Here is a 16,834-nt window from a genome sequence, read left to right as displayed (position 1 = left end):
TTTGATTCGGGGTTATGATGTGTCGTGTTTGGTTGTTTGGTGAGCTTGACCGGTCGGTGGGGGTTCGGTTTTGATGTTTAGCTGTTCTTTCAGTTCCAGGTGGTCAGCGTTTTCCACCAGGATTGGTCGAGGACAGCGACTTTTTTATTTTTCAAGGACACTGGTTGGGAGATTGCATCAACAGGCGGGCACGCGAGCATTGGGTCGGTTGGTGATTGATTAGTGGATAATGCCAGAGGGTTGGCGAAGAGGTTTCGCATGGTGAAAGTGGTCATATGAAATGTGTTAGTTCTGCATGGGCAGCCAATTGATGTGCGCAAAGGTGCGTCATGGCTGGCTAGCGATAAGGCACAGATTTGATGGAATCCTGGCTGCAACGGCCAAGACTGATGCTTTCTAGCACCGTACCGAACCCGAGTCCAATTTCGTGTCAATTCTGACGACCCAGCTTCTAATAGTCAGAGTTCCTGAGAGCCATGCAACCTGCAAGACCGTTTCACAACTCTAGAAGACGACGAAGAAGAAGATAGAGTTCAGCAATCGACGTCGTGAGAGGTACATGTGCCGAAGAGAAGAAGGACCGACCCTGTACTTGATCTTGAGGTCTACATGGCCTGCACTGCACCTCAACAGTAACAGGACTTACCTATTGTTGGAACAGGTCCTCACCGATCAGCTGCACTCACCGCACTACTTCACTGTAATCTAGAAGAGATCAGCGTATTCAGAAAACTGAATAATCAGAGAGTGATTACGCTGGGAGTTTGTTTTGGGGAGTCAAGTATAATTCCCTCTTTTTGTCTTTTGTTTTTATTAAGCACTTTGGCTTGCCCACTACACACACGATTACATGTACGTGATCCGATTCCTCTGGTCACAACGCACTCCATCCTCCTCTCTCGGACTGCTTAACTGAACTCAGTTTTTCTCTGCTGCTAAAGCTCAACTACCTAACCGAGAGACTTGGACTCTCGCACACATACGCCAGATCACTAAGACACGTTCATGTACACACACAAACACACACGAGGACATGTCTACTCAACAAATCACCCCCTTAGACATGGCCAGACCGAAACTCTGAAATTTCCCTGACGTTCAGTTGTTGCCTCATTTCAACATACTTCACACGCCCAAGGGGCTTTGTCAGTATGTCAGCTAACTGACCATCAGTGCTCACATGTTCCATTTCCATTCTTCCTTCTGTGATATAGTCCCTGATGAAATGGAACTTAGTATCGATGTGTTTGGTTCTGCTGTGATGCACAGGATTTCGACTCAATTCAATTGCAGACATATTATCCACCTTCAGTTTGAACTTGTCATGATCAGCTCCAAGCAAATCTGAAATCAGTCTTGAGAGCCATATCCCTTGACAGGTTGCCATTGCAGCTGCCATATATTCAGCCTCACATGATGATAAAGCAACAATTTTCTGTTTTTGTGAGCTCCAGGTGATCAGATTTCCTCCAAGCAAAAACACACAACCACTAGTGCTCTTTCTATCATCTAGATCACCAGCCAAATCACTGTCACTATACCCCACAAGATTTAGCACTTCTCGGCTATTCTTCCTGAAAGTACAACTGTCGGAGAGTGAACTCCTGTCGCAGGGATCCCGAGAGACCCCTTTTTAGAGATTCGGCCGGGGGGATGATCCTGGAAAAGCTTGTGTGGGAAATAATCGGGAACGGAAATAAATGCGATGGCTAGTGGGAGACGATCACCCTAATGCAAGGAAAAGTGGGTACGCCGGGTTTTAGACAGGTTCGGGCCGCACGGAGGCGTAACACCCTACTCCTGTATAAGCGCTATATTTATCCTTGAAGGGGATTCTTCAAGGAGATATCTGGTTCTAAGGGGAGAACTGTTTACAAAGAGCTTGAGGCTCTTCTGTTCTAGCTTAACTTGAGCTGGTTCGAGTGTCTGTCGATCTATCTTTGGCCTGGTTCGCCGGAGATTGTTGGTTGTCTGGTCTCTTGGTCGTCTTGTGGTCGGGGGCTCTTCCTCTCTCTTTTCTAGTGTTCTCCATCCTTTTCTTTTATAGGCGCGCCGACCTCAACATATCCTGAATGGGAAAGAGGGGACGTGAATGCCAAGGTGCCACGGAGAAAGGCGTAATCATTTCATCTTGGCGAAGTGACAGGGGCGGTGGAGAGATGCGGCGCGCATTCGACCACCAGCCGCTGCGGGAGCCTCGGGGCGCCATGAAAGGGGCCCACCGGGCAGCCTCAGAGGTGCCCGGTGCGCCCACCCTGTCTTGTTCTTCTGCCAGGGCAGGGTGGCAGGCCGAGCGCTTCGATTTTGGCAACGTTATCCCGAGGCACCTGGATAAAACGGAACGGGACCCGTGCATTTAATGGACCCACGCCCCCCTGCCAGTGTATGGCAGGGTCTGACACTGGGGCGTGGGCAGCTGAGAATATCAGGATGTCAGGATGTCAGACCGCGCGTGCCTATTAAATGCGGCATTGGGCCTTTGACTGGATGACACCCTGACGACGGGACCCTTCGGGTCGTTGAATGATCTTGCGCGAACCTTCGGGGAACCGAGTCCTCGGGGGCTGCCACGTGCAGCCCCGAGCACTCTCTCCCGAGCACTTCGGTGGGACCTTCGGGGCACCGAGTCCTCGGGGGCTGCCACGTGCAGCCCCGAGCACTCTCTCCCGAGCACTTCGGTGGGACCTTCGGGGCACCGAGTCCTCGGGGGCTGCCACGTGCAGCCCCGAGCACTCTCTCCCGAGCACTTCGGTGGGACCTTCGGGGCACCGAGTCCTCGGGGGCTGCCACGTGCAGCCCCGAGCACTCTCTCCCGAGCACTTCGGTGGGACCTTCGGGGCACCGAGTCCTCGGGGGCTGCCACGTGCAGCCCCGAGCACTCTCTCCCGAGCACTTCCTTCTTGGTATTTGGGCTCTGCGGATCATCGGGGAACTAGGGTGCTCAGGAACCAGAAGCGGCGGCCCCGAGCACCTTCTCCCGGGACTTAGCTTCTACCTACCTTGCAGGGCGGTGATATGTGGTGGATGGCCGGCCTGGCCTCGGGACTTAGGGACCCCTGGTTCTAAATACACCGACAGTAGCCCCCGGGCCCGTTGGTAGCCGATGGGACGGAGACTGCGAATGGGCCCTTCGTCGTGACCGAGGCCAAGGCTGGCGCGGACGCCATGTGGCAAGCTTTCGAGGGGTGGCCCTTGCGGACCTAGACCTCAAGTATGTTCCAACCGGAAAATGAGTGGACGCGTGTCCACACAATTTCCGAAGGGTATGATATCCATCCGGGCGGCATGCGAGGTTGCCGCGCAGATCGAGGAAAATACGCCTAGCAATCGCTGACATCGCGCGATCGGCGGGAGATTGAGTTGAGTCGCCGAGAAGGCGAACTGAGTCGCCGAGAGGGCGAAGCTGCTGCTGTGACGGCCGCCGCGGCTACCAGGGCGGAGGAGAATGCGAAGCACGAGGCGGAACTAGCCGAGCACGAACGCGCTTTGTCCGAGATGGTGGCCAAGACGAAGCAGGCTGCCGTCCCCACCGTGGCTGGCGGTGCTCCCGATCCGGCCGGGGACCAGGGACTCGAGGCACAGCTGCGGGCCGCCAAGGAGAAAATCGAGACTGCCTTTGTCTCGCGGGTCAACCTCGAGCATATGCTGGAGGACATACTCTGGCGGATGCGACGGGCCGTGGAGAAGGGTGGTCTTGGACGGCTTGTCGACGACAAGAAGGGCGACGGCCCCGCACGACAAGTGTTGGGGCTGCAGCAGGTCTGCGAGCGCCTCGAGACCCTGCCCTGGGCAGTCCAGGAACTTGCTGCCCGGGAGGGACGTGGCTTGGCACGTGCCGTGGCCGAGCACGTCCTGGCCTGCTACCGAAGCGGGGACCCGAACTTCCCACTGGAGCCGGCGCGGGAGGGAGTGGTCGAGGCTGAGGGGGAGGTTGCCCGGGCAGCGGTCCGGAGCACCGCCGCTGAGGTGGCGGCCGGCTTCAGGCGAGAGGTGCCGCCGCCGCCAGCCCCCGGGGATGACTCAGAGGATTCAGCCGACGCTTCTGCCGCCGACTAGATCTTTTGTAGCCTCTTTCCTTTTGTTTGTAGATGTAGGAGTGAACCCTTAGAAAATGCCTTGGGAGTATCCTGTAAATATTAAATGGCTGTTTTTCCCTGGGCTCGCAACTCCAGTTTCTCTATGTGTTCGATGCTTCTTCCGATGTTTTACTTCGAAGCCCCGGGGAGTACTCAGTCGGACCGTTCCCGACCTTCCCGTCCCCGAGGATGAAGTTGTCTTTGATCGCTGTTACTGGCATAGTCGGCCTTCAAGCTCTCACGAATCCGTATTGCCTAAGTTAAGAACAAAGACAGAGACTTCCTTGTCCGGGAGATGGATTGATCCCGCGCGGAACACGCCGTGCCTGATGAACACTTTTTCACTTTGCGACCACTCAGTTAGTAGAAGGGAGACGCGTGCGGGCGAGAATGTGACCAAGAGTCCTCGCGGTCCGGTGGTGCCCGGGCTTTAAACGGGCCAGGCCGAGCACTGACAACCCGCCCCCGAGACCTGAGCTCCGGACTACCCGAGTAGCTCGAGCGATAGGATTACCCAGGGCACCCGAGGACTCGGTAGTGCTCGGGGTCCTTAAAAGCGGACCGAACACCACGACCACCACGAAGGGCTTCGGTCAGACGTTATCGCGAGCACGCTACTCTTTTCTGCAAACCGTTCTGTCATTCTGGGAAAAAATAGTCACGCGGCAGTGTTTTGCGTGCGAGGAGGCCACCTCACCGAACAGATTAAACCGCGAGGGCCCCCGAGAGTGACTCGAGGACATAAATTTACTTAAAGCAGACTTGTTTGAATATAACCACTCACCGGACAGCTGTCGGCCTTCCAGCTCATCGATCCAGGAGGGATGTGCTTCCGAGCTCGGGTGCCCGGAGACTCGATTCTTTCAACGGAGTGCCCGAGTGCCCAGAGGCATACGAGGCTCCTAGGGTCGGGTGATCTCGACCACCCGAGCCTAAGAGGTAGGACCACCCGAGGACCCTTGGGGCCGACCAAAGGCCGGGGCATTAAAGCCCTTGCGGCCGAGCTGCTTGCGATCGCCAGCCTGTGACTTAAGAGAAAAAATAGGATTTCTTTGCCTGGTGCGCTCTGCCAGTGCGGTACTTGTTATAGACTGCTCTCGTTTTCGACCCGAGACCTCTCAAACACCCAAACCGGCGGACAAGAGCGGGCAGAGGCATAACCCAGAGGTCCTATGGTTTGGTGGCGCCCGGGTATGACAGACCAGACCGAGCACCGACAGCCCGCTCCGGGGGCCCGAGCTCCGGACTACTCGAGCAGCTCGAGCGATGGGATTACCCGGAGCACCCCGAAACTCGGTAGTGCCCGGGAGCCTGTCATGACACCGAACACCACAGCCTACCATGGCGGACGTAAGTCAGCGGCGACTGCTCGCATGCATACCGATCGGGATTCTTTTGTCAGCGGGAAAAAAAAAGAGAGCGAACTTTTTCTCGCACAACCGAGCTCCTCACCAGACAGATTAAACATACGGAATCCATAAAAAGTATTTTGACATAGCGATTGCTTATTGAAAAACTTAATGTGCAATATTTACAAGGTTGGGCGACAACGACTTACCCCACGGGGCGAAGCCTTCATACTGCTCGGGCAGGGAGAAGCCCCCGGCCTTACTAACCTGAACCGTGAACACGACAATCTACGGGTAGAAGCGTCGAAGATGCTCGATGTTCCACGGATTCGGGAGTGGCTGTCCTTCCTCCGTCGCCAACCTGAAAGAACCTGCCCGGGGGACCGCGATCACGGAGATAGAGCCTGCGGGGCCGGGCATCTTAACTGTAAGGTATGCATAATGCACGGCCATCATAAACTTGGCGAGCGCCGGGCGCCCGAGGATGGCGTTGTAGGGGAGAGGGAGCTCCGCAACATCGAAGAGGACGCACTCCGTGCGGAAGTTGTCCCGGCTCCCGAATGTGACAGGCAACTCGACCTGCCCGAGGGGCAGGGAGTGCCCGGGAGTTACTCCACAGAAGGGGAGGGACGGCTTTAGGCGTCGGGAAGATACTTGCAGCTTCTCAAAAGCCTCTTTGGAAAGGAGGTTGAGGCCGGCACCACCGTCGATCAGCACTCTGCCGACCTTAACATTGCAGATAGTGGGAGACACTACCAGAGGTAGCCGTCCCACGGCTGCAGTACTGACGGGGTGATCAGCCATGCTGAACGTGATCGGAGCATCCGACCACCTCAGGGGTCTTGTGGCCTCCTCGCTCGGGGTTGCCGAGCATACTTCGCGCCGCATGACCTTGATGCCACGGCGCGAGCAGGGTGTGTAAGCGCCCCCGTCGATGAAGGCGACCGCATGCTCGGGCTCCTGGAAGCCGAGCTCGGCGTTGTTGGGGACGACCTCGGTATCGCCTCCTCCGCGGGACTCGTCGCGCTCCCTCTGGCGCTGCTCCACGAGTCCTTTGACCGTACGACACTCCGTGAGGTCGTGCCATCTGGTCAGGTGTATGGGACACCATTTACCTGGCTCGGGCCCCGCGGGAGCGGGGGCCCTTGCTGGAATAGGAGCTCGGCCAGGGGCCGGGGCTCTTGCTGGAGCTGGCGCCCTAGCCGGTGCCGGGGCCCTCGCGGGCACAGAGGCCCGAGGAGGAGCCCGAGCAGTGGCCCTGACGGGGCGCCGACCGACACCCGGCTGACGCTCTTGCCGGTGATCGGGCTCTTGCGGTACCCTGTGAGCGGGGACTTGGGCTGGCTCGACGGGAGCTGCCTCGCGCTTCCTTCTCTTTTTCTTTTCCCGCTTATCAAAGTGGGAAGAACTTGGCTGATCGGGAGCGGGGCGAGGAGCATGCCACGCCCTGGCCTCCGCAGCCTTGGCGCACTTATCGGCCAGTGCGAAAAGTTCCGCAGGGGTCTCGATCTCGTGCGTACCTAGCTTCTCGAGCATCCGCTCGTCACGGACGCCCTGCCGGAAAGCAACAATAACAGCATGGGGGGCCACTCACGGAATAGTGTTGCGAACCTGGCTGAAACGCTGTATAAATCGCCGTAGCGTCTCCCCTTCCTGCTGTTGGACGGCGTGGAGGTCGCACTCCAAACCGGGACGTGCGAACGTGCCCTGAAAGTTGGCCACGAATTGGTGGCACAGGTCATCCCAGGAGCTGATGGATCCTGGGGGTAAGTTCATAAGCCAAGAGCGGGCGGAACCCCTCAAGGCAACATGAAAATAGTTTACCATCACCTTTTCGCTGCCTCCGGCCGCTTAGACGGCCGTCGTGTAGATCTGGAGGAACTCGACGGGATCGATGGACCCGTCGTACTTCTCCGGCAGCTCGGGGCGGAACTTGGAAGGCCACCTCACCCGGCGGAGCTCGGTGGTGAAGGCACGGCAACCGGTGCCGTACCCCGCAGCACGAGCGGGGGTTCTCGGTGGCGAGAAGCGGCGAGCCGGGGATCCCCGGTGGTCGTGGGCCGGGAGAGAGGAAGCCTGGTCCTCTGCCCCAACCCCCTGCCGGGTCTCCCGCTGACGTTCGAGAATGACTCGGGCATCTTCGTGGCCCCTCTGCTCGTCAAGGTGCAAACGAAGGTCCCGGGCTCCGGACAGGGCCAGGGGGACGGCACTCCGCCTGGAGACCCCTCGGCCCGTGCGGGTGTTGCCTGCTGAGGAGCCGGCTCTGGCGGCACCGTGCTGAGAAGTGGCGCGAGGACTCCCGGCTTGCACCTGGCGACGAGCAGTGCCGACCAAAGCGACGACATCTTGCATCCACCGGCCTTCCGGAGTGTTTGGCGTGGCCTGAATGGGCGGGTGTCTGAGGAGAGCTTGTGCCGCAAGCAACGCGCTCCCTGGGCTGGCCTCACTGAAAGCGAGCCTGCGCCGAGGCGGCACCCGACGTGGTCCAGAGGCAGACCTGGCGGCCGGGGTCCCGACCACCTGCTGGGGGTCGGAAAGTACGTCGGCAGCGGCGGCGGCGCTGATGGGCCCAGCGCCTTGATCCCCTTGGGCGGGAAAAACCGCACGCGTGGATGGCGGCTGCCGCGGGTACGCAGCAGCGACGGGGCTTTCTTCGTGGGGCAGCGTTCCGTTACTGGAAGTGGAGCCGGAACGCTGGAGACGGTGCCCACCGGCCATCTTTTCCTGTGGAGAAAAAAGTGAAACAAACAATCCAGGGATATTCCCCCCTACCTGGCGCGCCAGATGTCGGAGAGTGAACTCCTGTCGCAGGGATCCCGAGAGACCCCTTTTTAGAGATTCGGCCGGGGGGATGATCCTGGAAAAGCTTGTGTGGGAAATAATCGGGAACGGAAATAAATGCGATGGCTGGTGGGAGACGATCACCCTAATGCAAGGAAAAGTGGGTACGCCGGGTTTTAGACAGGTTCGGGCCGCACGGAGGCGTAACACCCTACTCCTGTATGAGCGCTATATTTATCCTTGAAGGGGATTCTTCAAGGAGATATCTGGTTCTAAGGGGAGAACTGTTTACAAAGAGCTTGAGGCTCTTCTGTTCTAGCTTAACTTGAGCTGGTTCGAGTGTCTGTCGATCTATCTTTGGCCTGGTTCGCCGGAGATTGTTGGTTGTCTGGTCTCTTGGTCGTCTTGTGGTCGGGGGCTCTTCCTCTCTCTTTTCTAGTGTTCTCCATCCTTTCCTTTTATAGGCGCGCCGACCTCAACATATCCTGAATGGGAAAGAGGGGACGTGAATGCCAAGGTGCCACGGAGAAAGGCGTAATCATTTCATCTTGGCGAAGTGACAGGGGCGGTGGAGAGATGCGGCGCGCATTCGACCACCAGCCGCTGCGGGAGCCTCGGGGCGCCATGAAAGGGGCCCACCGGGTAGCCTCAGAGGTGCCCGGTGCGCCCACCCTGTCTTGTTCTTCTGCCAGGGCAGGGTGGCAGGCCGAGCGCTTCGATTTTGGCAACGTTATCCCGAGGCACCTGGATAAAACGGAACGGGACCCGTGCATTTAATGGACCCACGCCCCCCTGCCAGTGTATGGCAGGGTCTGACACTGGGGCGTGCGCAGCTGAGAATATCAGGATGTCAGGATGTCAGACCGCGCGTGCCTATTAAATGCGGCATTGGGCCTTTGACTGGATGACACCCTGACGACGGGACCCTTCGGGTCGTTGAATGATCTTGCGCGAACCTTCGGGGAACCGAGTCCTCGGGGGCTACCACGTGCAGCCCCGAGCACTCTCTCCCGAGCACTTCGGTGGGACCTTCGGGGCACCGAGTCCTCGGGGGCTGCCACGTGCAGCCCCGAGCACTCTCTCCCGAGCACTTCGGTGGGACCTTCGGGGCACCGAGTCCTCGGGGGCTGCCACGTGCAGCCCCGAGCACTCTCTCCCGAGCACTTCGGTGGGACCTTCGGGGCACCGAGTCCTCGGGGGCTGCCACGTGCAGCCCCGAGCACTCTCTCCCGAGCACTTCGGTGGGACCTTCGGGGCACCGAGTCCTCGGGGGCTGCCACGTGCAGCCCCGAGCACTCTCTCCCGAGCACTTCGGTGGGACCTTCGGGGCACCGAGTCCTCGGGGGCTGCCACGTGCAGCCCCGAGCACTCTCTCCCGAGCACTTCGGTGGGACCTTCGGGGCACCGAGTCCTCGGGGGCTGCCACGTGCAGCCCCGAGCACTCTCTCCCGAGCACTTCGGTGGGACCTTCGGGGCACCGAGTCCTCGGGGGCTGCCACGTGCAGCCTCGAGCACTCTCTCCCGAGCACTTCCTTCTTGGTATTTGGGCTCTGCGGATCATCGGGGAACTAGGTTGCTCGGGAACCAGAAGCGGCGGCCCCGAGCACCTTCTCCCGGGACTTAGCTTCTACCTACCTTGCAGGGCGGTGATATGTGGTGGATGGCCGGCCTGGCCTCGGGACTTAGGGACCCCTGGTTCTAAATACACCGACAACAACCATACCTGACAGTGCCTTGAATATATCTCAGAATCTGCTTAACTGCTGCTTTGTGCTGATCAGTGGGCTTCTCCATATACCGGCTCACAATTCCAACAGCATAAGCTATATCCGGCCTTGTATTCAATAGATATCTCAAGCTTCCAACAATACTCCTAAATTCTGTTGGGTCCACTAGTGAGCCACAACCTTCTTTTGTCAATTTCAGCTTGGCCTCCATGGGAATTGCAGAAGGATTACACTTTGCCATTCCAGCAGCTTGCAGTATCTTCTTGGCATAGTTACTCTGGCACAAGGTGATCTCATTTGCTTCCTGTCTGACTTCAATTCCCAGATAAAAACTCAATAATCCCAAGTCACTCATCTTGAAGATTGAGCACATCTCTTGCTTGAACTCTGAAATTCTTTCAGTGTCTGATCCTGTAATAATCAGATCATCTACATACACTCCAACTAGCAAGATCTTACCATCCTTCTTCCTCCTATAGATGGCATGTTCAGTTGGGCTGCGCTCAAAACCAAGTGAGTTCAGAGATGCATCCAATCTTGAGTTCCATGCACGAGGTGCCTGACGAAGACCATACAATGCCTTTCTCAGTTTCAGTACTAAACCTTGGTGACTTGGATTGATAAAACCGGGTGGTTGCTGCACATATACCTCCTCAGCCAAGTCTCCATTTAGGAATGCTGATTTCACATCCATATGATGAATCTCCCAGCATCCATGTGCTGCCAAGGCTATCAATAATCTTACCGACTCCATTCTTGCTACTGGTGCAAACACATCCTCAAAGTCCACACCATATCGCTGAGCATAGCCTTTAGCCACTAACCTGGCCTTGTGTCTAATTACTCTACCATCTGGGTCTTTCTTCAGTTTGGAAACCCACTTTAGACCAATTGCTCTACATCCCTGTGGAAGTGCAGCTAACTCCCAAGTTTTATTTTCTTTGATGGACTCCAATTCTTCCTCCATGGCCTTCTTCCAGACCTCTTCATTGAGTGCTTGATCCACTGTCCATGGCTCTTCAGTAGCCACAAGACACATATATGCCTGTTCTTCAGTTTCTAAGTTCAACTCATCCGACAATTGGACAGGTTCAGTGTAATCATAGATGTTGCCAAGCCTACGATACTTCAGTAGATGTTGCCAAGCCTAAGATGCTGCTGAAAGACTTGATGCTGGTGGAGATAGTGTTGGTAGACCGGCAGGTTGCTGTAGCTCGCCTGGCACACCAGCAGAACAAGCCACCCTCTGTTGTCCCTTGCTGCTGCTATCTGGGTTCAGAGGTGCAGCATCTTCATACATATAATGAACAGTGAAAATGTTTGGATCAGCAGGGAGTGAATCTTCAAGAGTTGTTTCCCACTTCCAACCCTTTTCTTCTTCAAATACAACATCTCTGGTTACATGTACTTTCTTTGCAATCGGATCAAACACACGATAAGCTTTGGATCCATCTTCATAGCCCAGTAATACAGTTGTGACTGACCTGTCCGACAACTTTGATTGTCCAGGTCCAAGCTTCTTCATGTGCACCAGACATCCAAAAATTCTGAAGTAATGCACATTTGGTTTCCTCCTCAGTAGAGCCTCATATGGAGTCCTTCCTTCAAGAGAACGAGTGGGTGCTCTATTGAGAACATATACTGCAGTTTTCACTGCTTCACCCCAAAACTCTCCAGGTACACCTCTGCATTTCAGCATACACCTGGCCATTTCAACCACCGTGCGGTTTCTTCTCTCAACAACTCCATTTTGTTGAGGTGAATACGGTGCTGTGGTATACCTCCTAACTCCTTGCTCATCACAGAAATTAGTAAAATCAATTGAATTGAATTCACCACCTCTGTCTGTGCGCAGTGCTCTAAGTCTAACACTTGCAGTCCTTTCTGCTGAAGCTTTTACTTTCTTGAAAAATTTCAGAGCTTCACTCTTAGTTTTCATCACCTCAATCCACATGTATCTACTGTAATCATCAACTATCAGCAGAAAGAACTTATTACCACTTGGAGTTTCAGGAGTAATTGGACCACATAGATCCCCATGCACCAATTCTAACTCTTGCTTAGCTCTGAATGCATAAGACTGTGGAAAAGGGGTTCTAGTCTGTTTGCTCAGCACACAATTTTGACAGAACTGCTCAGCATGTTTAATCCTAGGCATATCATGGACCATTTGCAGCTTTACTAGCTTTTCAAGTGCACGAAAGTTTAAATGTCCATACCTTTCATGCCATGTCCAGGCTTGATCACCTCCTCTTGTCAGCAAACAAACTGGTGATGTCAGGTTCAAACTCATCTTGTACATCCTGTTGCCGGTCCTAGCCACCCGAGCCAGTAACTTTCTTTCTTGATCATAGATTTCCATGAACCCATCTTCAATCACCACCTTGCAGCCACCTTCCTCCAATTGTCCCACACTAATGATGTTGTTTTTCAGACGAGGTATGTAATAAACCTCTGTCAATGCTCGATGATCCTCATTCCTACACTGAAGTGTTACAATGCCTCTACCACAGATCTTCACTGAGGTATCATCACCGAGCCTCACGGTGCCATCAACTGATTGGTCCAGGGACGTGAAAGCTGCGTGATCACCAGTCATGTGATTGCTTGCTCCTGTGTCCAAGTACCACAGGCCGGTTTGCACGTCATTTCCGGCTTTCACCTCTTCATTCATCAACACCTGGGAGCAAGGAGGTGCGCTCACTGGCCCATCAACGCACACCTCAGCCAGAAGCAATGTATGCTGCTCTTCGTCTACCTTCGCAATGTTCACCTCCTCTCGCCGTTCCCGACGAGGCTTGCGGCAATCCTTCGCATGATGCCCAAACTTGTTGCAGTTGTAGCATTTGTCCTTGGATCGGTCACGCACGCCACCGTGCGCACCACCATCCTGGACGCCATGCCCACGGCCGCCTATGCGCCCTCGCCCACGCGACCTGCCATAGCCGCGTCCAGCGCCGTTCCGGTCACCACCGTGTGACCCTTCGCCTTGTTCCTTTTTCTTCGCGCGTGCCATCCACTCCTCCTCAGTGAGAAGTAACTTGCTGCCCGAGGATGTTTTAGTCGGCGTGCACCGCTCCTCGGCGATGCGTAGCCGCCCTGTCAGCTCTTCAACCGATAGTGTGGCGACGTCAAGCAGCATCTCAACAGAGATCGCCACCTGCGCATACTTGTCTGGCACCACGCGTAAGAATTTGCGAACAACCTTCTCATCCAGTAGCTCGTCACCGAGCTCCCGAAGTCGATTTGCCACCCCAGAGATCCGCATCGCGAAATCATCAATTGTTTCTCCCTCCTTGAACTGAATTGATTCGAATTCGAGCCGGATCTTCTGAGCATTTGCCTCACGCACCCGTTGCACCCCCTGGCGCATCACCTTGATAGCTTCCCAGGCTTCCTTCGCTGAGTTCTTCGTCGCCAGCACTTGTAACATCTCCGATGGCACCGCTCGCAAGATCGCCGCCAACGCCAGCCGATCTGCGTGATACTCCGCCGTGCCAGGGTCGACTGCTTCCCACGTGCCTTGCGCCTGCAGATTGACTCTCATGAGGAGAGCCCAATCCGCATAGTTTGTGCGCGTTAGCACGGGCAGCGTCAGTACTCCGCTTGACTCCCTCACCACTCGCTGGATCACCTCCCGTTGGCTCCCTTCGGCGCCGTGTGCGCCTGAGCCTTCATTGCCGCCTGACATGTGGCTGCCAGAACCACCATCGCCTTCGGTGCGTATCCTGGCCGGAGGGGATCGCGGAGAGAGCGAACCGTCGTCGGACATCGTCGACGGTTACACTGGCTCTGATGCCAAGTGTTGGAACAGGTCCTCACCGATCAGCTGCACTCACCGCACTACTTCACTGTAATCTAGAAGAGATCAGCGTATTCAGAAAACTGAATAATCAGAGAGTGATTACGCTGGGAGTTTGTTTTGGGGAGTCAAGTATAATTCCCTCTTTTTGTCTTTTGTTTTTATTAAGCACTTTGGCTTGCCCACTACACACACGATTACATGTACGTGATCCGATTCCTCTGGCCACAACGCACTCCATCCTCCTCTCTCGGACTGCTTAACTGAACTCAGTTTTTCTCTGCTGCTAAAGCTCAACTACCTAACCGAGAGACTTGGACTCTCGCACACATACGCCAGATCACTAAGACACGTTCATGTACACACACAAACACACACGAGGACATGTCTACTCAACACCTATGGCTCGCCTATGATGGCATGGTGCTACTCGACGGAGCATATAATTGGAACGCATAGCGGAGCATGTAAACAAGGATAAAGTTTCGCGGGAAATAGTTCAGTTCTTCAAGGACCGGGAAAAATTCACAGGTCTCAAACGAGGACAAGCCCGACGACCAACAGGGACACAATCTGTGACAGGCCCCTATGCAGCATAATTCTGCTGCGTCCTTCTGACTAAACCCGTAGTTTTCTGGAGATGGCGGAACTTGGCCGGGTCGACTCTGCCCTGCCAAGTACGCCGCCGTCGTTGCAATCCTCCACCTGGTCATGCCAAGCTACCAGCCTACTCCCGCATCCCCATCAGCCGCGACCAGATCAAACGCACTCGCAAATGGACCGACCTGACGAGCGGCTCGTAGTAAAATCTCACCAAAGCCCAGCAGTAAACCTGGATTGATTGAGCCTGCCCCGCGAGACCGCAGCTCCCGACACGGCCACGCCTTGACGGCGGGAATTGATCACGCGCGGCAGGTATATATAGCGACCTCGCGGCGGGCAGCTGGTCAGGCACGGGTTGGAGGTTGCCGGTTTTGTGACTTTTTGTCCGCGGGATGATGGCGAGCCACGACGCGCTGTGGGCGAAGCTGCACGAGCTGGAGCTGCAGCTGGCGGCGTACAAGCTCCTGCGCACCGCGCGCCGGGAGGAGGCGGGCGCGTCCGTGCGCGCGGACGACGGGGCTGGGGCGCCGGGGCGAACCTGCCGCGGCAGGCAGTACGACGCCTACATGCGCCGGCGCGATGCCAGGCGCGTGGCCGCGTCGGCGGAGCAGCAGCCGGCGAAGGCGGCCCGGGGCACGCGCGCCGCGGGGCGCAGCAAGCCGATGAGGCCGCGCGCTCTCAAATGCACCGCTCGGGACGCGCAAGAGGTAGGCGCCACGCCGCCACGCGGTCCTTTTCTTGTACGCTCGCTCACTTATGCTTTTCGGTGGTGCACCTTCGCCGTGTTTTGATCTTGCCGCTACTTGCCATTGCTCAGCTGAAGAGGACGCCGACCGTGTCCATCCCGAGCACCTTGAGATGGGACAGTGCGGCGCTGCAGAGGAGCAGGACCGTGAACGGCGGCGCCGGCGCGACGGGCAGCCCGGCGCGGTCGCACCACCAGAGGCAGAACAGCCTGGGCGTCCCCACAGACTTCGGCGACATCGCCACGCCGAGGCAGTTCCTCAAACGTGGCACCGGCACCGGCGGCGCGGTGGCTTCGGCGAGGCTGCGGACGCCGAGGGTGCACGACCTCCAATCGATCAACGTGGCCAGCACCCCGAGGCAGCTGCAGCAGGAGCTCGCCCCCGCGCATGCGGCGCGCCACGTCCGGACCGTCTCGGAGCTGCCGTTCGACACCGTGGCGCTGTCGTCACAGCAGGCGCGGGCAACGAAGCGGTGGGGAAGCCCGGAAAAGTCGGCCGCGATGTTCTCCGCCGCTGCCGCCGCAGGCGACTCGCACAGGGACTTCTCCAAGGGGCTCAAGAAGCTGCTGAGCTTCGTGAGGAAAGGAAGCAAGGGCACTGGCGCCGACCGGCATTGCGCGGCGCCTAGCCCCGGCCGGAGCGGGAAGCCCGTGAGCAAGGGGTGGTCAGCTAGTTCCCTCGTCGACGTCCCGTTCGACCGCGCAAACCTGGACGGGCACCGGTTATCCATGACACGGGCAATTGGTATCTCAGGATGAGGGGGAAAAAAATCCAAAAGTAGCGACAACATATTCGATCGTATTTATCAAAATAAATAATATATTATTATATTTATAAATTTAATATATGTATTTTACACATCATTTGCTGAAAATGATGAACAGTACTATATTCGACACCGCCTAGCTCTCCGTCCACTCTCGTGCATATACAGTAACCACGCTGATTAAATTTTGCTTCCACTCTGCTTCAAAACAATAGTATTCTGTTACTCTAAAAATTCTAAATTTTTTTACGTATTTCATAATCTATGTGCAAACTATTTTAATTGAATTCACTAAAAATCCTTTGTATATTTTAAACTAAAATTCTTCAAAAAAATGACTTTTATAACTTGTAACAATTGTTAGTGCCTCGAATAAATTCCTAAAAATCTGGAAAAAAAATCACTAATATTTTTCTTATATGATGGACTAATTTCTAAAATTATTTTCAACCCTAGGTTATATAATGAAAAAAATAAGTTTCTTTGTAATGCTACACTTATATGCATTTTTATCATTTCATGCGGTATTCTTCTTTTAATTCAATTTAAATTCAAACAAAATTCAACTATCTCATTCTTTTTATCCCATTGACATGCTAACATTTTAACTATATTTTTGAAGAACGGTGAACGAGCTAACGCGTCTCTTGAACGGTGTAAACTAGGGGATAAAAATAATGAGATAGTTCAAGAGATGCATCAGCTCGCCCACCGTTCTTCAGAAATGTAGTTAAAAGGTTAGCATGTCAACATGATAAAAATAATGAGATAGTTGAATTTTGTTTGAATTCAAATTGAATTAAAAGAAGAATATCACATAAAATAATAAAAATACACATAAATGGAGCATTACAAATGAACTTATTTTTTCATCATATAACATAGGATTAGAAATAATTTTAAAAATTAGTCCATAACATCAGAAGAATATTGCAGAATTTTTCCAGATTTTTGAAAATTTATTTGAGGCACTAACAATTGTTA

At 54.9% G+C, this 16,834-nt stretch overlaps 1 protein-coding gene across 2 annotated transcripts; it reads left to right on the top strand.

Annotated features, from left to right (window-relative positions):
* The first annotated feature begins 14,149 nt into the window (after positions 1-14,149).
* LOC133901927 (uncharacterized) lies at positions 14,150-15,967 on the top strand. Of its 2 annotated transcripts, none has more exons than XM_062343463.1 (2): positions 14,150-15,078; positions 15,156-15,967. In XM_062343463.1, exons 1-2 carry the CDS (start codon positions 14,731-14,733, stop codon positions 15,840-15,842), a joined length of 1,035 nt encoding a protein of 344 aa, XP_062199447.1. In that variant the 5' UTR covers positions 14,150-14,730; the 3' UTR covers positions 15,843-15,967. The 2 variants fall into 2 exon arrangements, with proteins under 2 accessions (XP_062199447.1, XP_062199448.1); XM_062343464.1 differs by having other exon boundaries at positions 14,155-15,045.
* Positions 15,968-16,834: the final 867 nt, after the last annotated feature.

Source organism: Phragmites australis, chromosome 20 (assembly GCF_958298935.1).
Source record: "Phragmites australis chromosome 20, lpPhrAust1.1, whole genome shotgun sequence".
Lineage (NCBI taxonomy): Eukaryota > Viridiplantae > Streptophyta > Magnoliopsida > Poales > Poaceae > Phragmites > Phragmites australis.
The sequence above is the reverse complement of the archived record's forward strand: the minus strand, read 5'-3'. Positions and strand labels throughout refer to the sequence as shown.